A 7,822-nucleotide genomic window follows, 5' to 3' on the forward strand; every position below is an offset into this window, starting at 1 on the left:
AGTACTGTGTCCAGCTCTGGAGCCCTCAGCATAAGAAAGACGTGGACCTGTTGGAGCCGGTCCAGAGGAGGGCCACAAAAATGATCAGGGGGATGGGACACCTCTCCTATGAAGAAAGGCTGAGAGAGTTGGGGTTGTTCAGCCTGAAGAAGAGAAGGCTTCGGGGAGACCTTATTGCAGCCTATCAGTACTTAAAGGGGGCTTATAAGAAAGATGGGGGCAAACTTTTTAGCAGGGCCTGTTGCGACAGGACAAGGGGGAATGGCTTTAAAGAAAAAGATGGTAGATTCAGACAAGATATAAGGAAGAAATTTTTTACGCTGAGGGTGGTGAAGCGCTGGCACAGGTTGCCCAGACAGGTGGTAGATGTGCCATCCCTGGAAACCTTCAAGGTCAGGTTGGACGGGGCTCTGAGCAACCTGATCTAGTTGCTCATTGCAGGGGGGTTGGACTAGGTGACCTTTAGAGGTCCCTTCCAACCCAAACTATTCTATGATACTGTTATATACTACTTCATAACCACTAAAAAAGAAAAATCTTAAAAGGTTAAAAGTTAAAAACCTTAGAAATGGTTAAAGAAGAGTTTATCTGTAAAAGCAGACACAGAAAAACACTATCAGTTTGTGAAGCCACATGACTGCAATGAAGCAGACAATTTTCTTGAAAGAATAATCATCACTCCATAGGATATGGACGTCTTAACTTTTTTCATATGGCAAATTTTTCAAATATTGGAAAATTGCTTCACAATATGAAAAAATCTTCATCTTGAAATAATGACTTCTAAAAATATCAAATAAAGTATCCAATACTTTATTACATATGAAGACAAATAATTTACAGTCTTGTGAAGATGATGTACTTTGGCTCAATTCATGCATCCACTGTAGTCTTGTGCTCCTTTTGTAAGGGACAACAGAGGAGCTAAGAGACATGACAAAATGTTGAGAATCAAAAGAAAGCCTAAGCTGGACCAGCATAAAAAACATGCAGCAAATGAAGTACTTGGGTATTTGGAAGCAGCATTAAGCAGTCCATGCAGCACCCTTCTCCAACCTTGCTGTAAAAATCTCAACTGAAAAAAAAAACCCCAACCTGACTCGCACCTACTCAGCAGTTACTGTTCCCACAGACTGCTGGCTCCCTTGCTGGCAAGGCAGAACTGTCTGGCAGCAGAGCAGCACTCCCTCCCGGAGGAAGGCGAGGTCTCTGCCCCACCATGCCAGCAGCAGAGGGAAGGCGGGCCAGAGGCAAGGAGCTGGCGGCTGGTGCAGCTTTCCAGCAGCAACTTCATGATGCCAGACTTCTGTCTACCAGGTCAACGGGATGGAGGTTCAAATGGGTTAGGCGTGCAGCTGCCTTTCCTACAGGGAAGGAGCCCCCAGGGAGTGGGGGCGAACGGCACGCGAACCTGGCACTGAGAACAGGAGGTGATCGGACACTGAAGAGGTGGGACTGCCCTGCTTCGCTTGTGCAATGCAAAGGAGGAGAGGAGGAGGAGGTCCGAGCCATTTGAACACCCACAAGCAAGAAAACCAGCAACCTCCCCTCCCCGCAAAAAAACAAGCCCAAACAAACCAACAGCGCAATCGATTTTGTGTGGGCTGTTCCCATCTGGGGCGGAAGAAAAAGGGGATTTTGCTTCTCCCTCTCCTGCCTCTCCTTTAGGTCCTGAATAGAGACCTGATCCTCACCACAGGCACCTCATAAGATGGAACAAGGAGGCAGAAGAGAGAAACAGCCCAGCCATATTGTGAGAAAGCCACCAGCTCAGTGACAAGAGAAGGAACGCCAATTTTCTTTATAAATCTTCCCCTCAGACACTGCTTAACCTCCAGGACAGCAAAAGCCAGGGCCAAATGCAGCAGGGGCAAAGCAGCAAACACCAGCATGGCCACCTGGGTCCTCTTCCCATCCCTCCAGCAGCACGTCTAATCTGTGAAGAAAGACTGGACTCCGGGAGAAAATGTTGCCCCTACCCCACTAAAGCAAGACACACTTCTACAGGAGAAAGGCAACGTTACAAATAACTAGGAGCAGTGCTTGACATAAGGCGTCCCTCAGTGCAGACTCCTTTCCTTCAGCGAATGAAGAACCAGGCAGGAGCGGGAAGGAAGGCAGAGGAGGACAGCATCTGTCCAGAAACGCAACGGTAATTCTCACCTTCAGCAGTTTTTCCTGAGCCACATCACAGGACAATGAAATACTGAGTTTTTCCCTGCTGCTGGCAAGCGCTTGAACAGAAACCATGGTCAGGAGCAATAGATAACTCTTCCCTCTGAAAAGGAGCCCCCTTGACTCTCCATGGCTCTCCTGGCAGCACTCTCCCTCCACACAGAAACCCAGCTCACAAAGAGCCGCATTTCTGGTTTGCACCTGCCATTACGAATTTCAAAGGCCTTTTCTCTTTGATCAGCACTCTCTACCATGGCACCCAAGAGGTGGTGCAGCCTGCGGCAGCACAGCTTTCAGTAACAGCTTCAGAGGTGGTGGTGCACCGGTGGAACCACCAAAGCCTCAGCGGGAGGAACCTCGGGGAGACCTGGCCTGAAGGAGAGGAGGCCATCAGAGAAGCTGGAGGGCAGCCTAGCAACCGCCTGCACACGCAGGGACATTGGGCAGCTTTGGAGGTAGCACAAGAAGTGCTGAAGGAGTGCCCCTGCCCCACACACGCTCCCCGGTGGATAACCCATTGCAAGAGCATGCTTCGTAAACCCTTCAAGTCCCACACTAAGCCACTTTTCAGAGGCAATGAAAACTTTGACTGCTTATCCTTTCACTGTTCAACCTCCTTTCAATAAATCTTTCATTTCAGGGTCCTCTTTTTAATTTCAGCAATATCAACCACAGACCTTACTCTTCCTTTTCCTAACCCTTTCCCCCCTCTCTCTAGGAAGCACAGAAGAGTCCTCACAGTGCCTTGCGTGCCCTGTCTTCATCAAGGAGGCCACCCAGTACTCAAAACTAATGCCAACTGGCTGCATAACCATACAAAGCCGCTGGACTTCCCACGACTGAGCTGCGTCACGAGGCCTTTCCCACAGTGACCTTCAGGAGCCAGAGGCAGAGACCATCCTCAGGCTGTGCATTCCGAGGCAATCCTTAAGCTTTCTTCAAGGCCGTCAAGGTTCCCCTGGTGCCAGTGAGATGCATACGTCCTTCACAGAGCTGAGGAGGACAGGTTCACTCCTCTGGGATAATTGCTGGTTCATCCTTGCCACTTGTGTGAGGCTGGGGACAAAGATATTCGCCCGCAGCCCCTGAAACCAGTGACCGCTCTTAAGGCATGAGCACTCTGCAGGTTTTGAGGTCTAAATGTCCACAGCTCACGAGCATCACCAGTGCTTTTAAGCAGCAGCACTTACTTCATCTGATAAAGCCCCAGTTTGTAGAGAGTTCAGAATAAGCACAGACTTCCCATTTACCACCCCTCCCCCCCAGACCGCTGGGGACAGCACTCTTTCAAGGCTTTTAATAACTTTATCTGGAAATCACATCCTTTTTACAGAAGAGGGCTCATCTCTTTCACTGAGGGACCACAAGGAAAGCAAGCGTCCTTACGAGCTTCCAGACAGAGTGCTGCCAGCCTCCAGAGGGTGATGGCAACCAGTCCCCAGACTCTACCGCTGCCGAAGCCGTGCTCCCCTGCTGCAGGTCAGCACTGACAGCTCAGAACCTGAGCAGCAAAGCTGCTTTCTCCTCAAGGCAGCTACGGAAATCCCAGGCTTGCAAAATAGCGAGATTTTGCCCGCCTGGAGTTGTTTCATGTTTAATGTGAATTAAATGCCAATAACTAAGGACTCAATCCCTAGTCCAAACTTCTAATTCTGCAAATAAGTGAATGACCATCTTTCTGTGTCCCACTCTGGCTGAAAAGCAATCCTTCCCCCCTCTTAAGCAATAGCCCTTTTCAAATTCCAGTGGTGTTCATGTAAACATCCCATCAAATAAGCTTATCTTTACTATTATTAACTTAAGATTTAAATTAATAATGCAAGGCCTTTAAGTTTATAAGGAAAATAAGTAACGCACCTGCCTGGACAAAAATTATTAGTGGTATTTAGTTGGGTTACAAATACAAGTTACAAGTTGCTATTCAGTAAGTAAATTAATTCCTTATTTATATTATGTCCCAGTACTCCCTACAAGCACATCTTTTGTGGATTCCCATTTCAAAAGTAGAATTTCACATTTATTGCTACTTTTAGTGCAAAAGTTTGGGCTGGTACTTTTTATATGAGAGAAGGCATTACCCTTTGAAGGCCAAAAGGGATTGTGAAGTAAAAGCTACTGACCAAAAAAGCCTATGAGCTTCTGCTGTCAAGTTTGAAAGATTATTTTTAGCTTAGACAGCATGACGGTAACACACCTGGTCATAATTTAACCCACAAAGTGATGAAGAATTCATCCCCCCCATCTAAAGTTATGCTAGTAATGGAGATGTTCAGTAAGCTCCTACTATTTTGTACCTTCTGCAATACGTAGCCCTTAGTGCAGGGAATGCATTTCATTCACGAGTGAAATACAAGGAAAATACAAAAATTAAAAAAAAAAAACCAAAACAGTGAGCAAATAGAACAAACTTAATTTAGTTTACCCCGTGGAGAAATTTTAGCTTATTGAATTCTGCTCACAAAATGTTGATTCACCTAGAGGATGAAAAACTCTGAGTGGGCTTTATCCTTAGTTGTGTAAGCATTCCTGAATGTAACAAGTACTTAAGAGCTCACAAAAGAGAAACAGTATTTGTGTATTTATAAATTTGTATTTAAAAAAATTAATCTGTATTAATCTGTATTTAAAAAAAAATTCCATTCTGAGTCACTTAAACTTCCATATTAAGTGAAATTTTCAAATTCTTCAAAAAAAAAAACCCACCAAAAAACCCAAACCACAGAAGTAAATGGTTTGCAAGCATAACTAGCATAATTTTTGTTTCTAATGGGCAATGTTAGCTGCAGAGAAAAAAAAAACAGGCTTTGGATAAAGTCCTTAGACTAAGTTTGCCTTCCCTTTTTTCTTCCATCAGATGTGGAAAAGCATGCACCATCTTCATGATTAAAGGTACTGTTGTAACAGACAAAAGAACGTGAACTATGGTCTACAAAGGAGCACACTGAAGTCTTAAAGCTCCCCCCCCACCCCCCGGTGCACACGGAAGATACAGGCCATGAACCCTTGGCACACATATCTTCAAGGAGTACCCAGCAATCTACATCCCTCCGATCTTATACCAAATAGTCAAAACAAATAGCTATTCAGTCCTACAATAAAAAACACTTAAGACAACCCAATGAAGAAATAAAAAGTTACATGTGCCCAACTTCAGTTGAACTCCTTCCCCTCCTTTCTGCTAATCTGAGAAAAATTGTATGGACTCCATCAGAAGGGATATGTTCCTACGTGCATTTGTGGTAGAGGCAGGAGGAGTCCGAGAGCTGATCCGATCCAGCCCAAAATTCCCTCTGAGCGCTGACAGCTCTTCAGCCTGGTTGTATGAAAGACTGACAGCATCCGCAGCTAACAGCTATCGACAGAGCAACAGAATAATTGGCCTGGCACGCATCCACCTGCTTTTATTTCCCCTGACCCTGATGATAGGGGTGGAAGGGGAAAGCGAGGGAGGATCAAACCAACGCAAAACTGGACTGATGTGGTCGTTCTTCAGAACGAGCCTGGAGCAATTTTCAAATCCATATCCCAAACAGCAAAACAAATTGACCTTCACAGGGCCCACTTCTGCCACCCAAATCAGCGTATTTTTTTAGCTTTTCCTCTTCCCTTCTGAAAACCCAACTTCAGGTATTACCCACTAACATTCCACGTCCCAGTTTCATTCACTATAATTGTGATCTATGTTGACAGGGTTTCTTTCCTTAGGGAGGTGGTGTGAAGATTACAGTCACAAGACAAGCCTGCTAGTTCAGCACAGAGAACCAAGGGATATTTTGCAAGAAAAACAAGAAACCCTCTTCAGGGCAGGACTGGGAAAGAGAGCACTGTATAGGAAATATGAGGTGGCCACATGTGGAACACGAGGCTTAAAGTTCAATATAAATAGTTGTTTCAACCACTATCACTGCCTCCGCTGCTCAGTGATTTAGGCAGAGGTCTTGTCCCCTCCATGCAAAGAATAGTAATCTTTTCTCATACACACGTATGACTCTACACAAAACATACTATGGTAGTTTCTTTAACAGGAAGGAAATGGTGCAATGGTGTTCTTCAAAAAGTATAAAGCTGTTACAGCTATTTAACTAGAGAATTCTGTGGGAAAACTTCTTTTTAAGGATTTTCTCCTGTACTCTGAATACCCAAAACTTGCATAAAGCAATAGAAATTTTTAGACATGCAAAAACTTCCAGCTTTGCCCTTGGAGAAATGGTTTTAAAAAATAAAAAAATAAAGTTTTAAAAGAAAACAAAGTATCTTGCTCCAAAAAGTATGCTTAACTTTTTCTTGATGAAAATGGGAGTGATCTGAGAATGGACATAATCTTCCCTCTTTGATCAACACAGCAAAGATAAAACACCAGAAATACTTACAATTACTAAGGCAAGTTCTTTCTACATCTGCTTTAGGCTATTTTGGCTGTAGCATTTATGTACTCTAATTATTTTATGCATTAAATACCATAAATATCCCTGTTGATTTGTGATCTATTTGTGGGTTCCAACATACAGCTGCATTTCATTTGGTTGAGCGGACATTCTGCAAGTAGGACTTGTACACCAATGCACTTCATGGACAATCGTTATTACTTACGGATAAACCAGTAATGCTAACAGCTTTTCTTTATGCCATAGTTCAATTTTATGTCTGTGCACCTATACCTAAGTGTACCTCTGTAGGAGAGAGGAAGAACAGTTATGTATGATTCACTTTGAAAGCAAGTGAACAATTCTTTAGCTTCTTGTGGAAGGAACTTTGCAGTCCCTTTGCAACACAAAAAATACCTTTGCAAGCAAAAAACCCCTACCAATTTCTTCAAAAAACAATAGACAAGATTAATAAAAATATTCTCTCTCTCCTTATGAGTAAGCCCCCTCCCCAAATTAGCTTAACCCACTGTACATATAGCACAACATTAAGTATTTCTCCATTTTGTGCATGCCTTCGGGGTTCTATTGATAGCTGCCATCTGCACAAGGTATTTTGCTTGACTGGCATGCACATAATACATTTTGTTTAGCACAATAGAAAGAGAAGAAGAATTAGTACTGAAGAATAAGGTATATGTCATAAAAAGACAATCATGCAAGTTACATCCACCTACCTGTACTAGTGCGATATGTGCCTGTGTGTGCTGGTTGCAGAGGGTCCCCCTGACTCTGGCTGAGACTCCTCATAGGGGGCTTCTGATAAACTCTGTCTTCGTAAATAGGATCTATATGGTGTTCTGGAGACTGCAGCGCCCTTAACTCGGAGCCAAGGTGGCTGTGCTGGCTGCTGTAAGATGCCCGAGACCCAGCTGCAAATAGATTTATAAGAGACATTTAAGAGAGAGGGAAAAAAGTGACAAATACAGGATCTGACTTTATTAAAAGTTGACTTGAAAGTAGCACTTAAACACAAAAAAAACCCCAGCAAAACAAATAAATAAATGTTTTCAACATACAAATAGTATGCAAGGGCAGCAACAGCTCCAGTTAATCACTTTAGCTGCATCATCCAGCTGCCTGCATCTACTCCGGAACCTCATTTCTTCCAAGGAAACTACATATTTTGGAGAGATAGATATCACAATATCACCTCTTCTTAAACAGAGACCAAAAAAACCCAAACCCTCTCAAAAAAGAAAAAAGAAAAAAAAAAAAAAACT

General features: G+C 43.7%; 1 protein-coding gene across 1 annotated transcript in view; it reads right to left on the reverse strand.

Moving 5' to 3' along the window:
* Nucleotides 1-7,822, reverse strand: part of CTNND2 (catenin (cadherin-associated protein), delta 2) — a 573,271-nt gene that overhangs the window by 278,754 nt on the left and 286,695 nt on the right. The window contains exon 6 of the mRNA XM_009325000.1: nt 7,277-7,478. Within this exon, the coding sequence (XP_009323275.1) occupies nt 7,277-7,478 (202 nt within the window). The remainder of the gene's footprint in view (nt 1-7,276; nt 7,479-7,822) is intronic.

Source organism: Pygoscelis adeliae, unplaced genomic scaffold (assembly GCF_000699105.1).
Source record: "Pygoscelis adeliae isolate BGI_AS28 unplaced genomic scaffold, ASM69910v1 Scaffold86, whole genome shotgun sequence".
Classification (NCBI taxonomy): Eukaryota; Metazoa; Chordata; class Aves; order Sphenisciformes; family Spheniscidae; genus Pygoscelis; species Pygoscelis adeliae.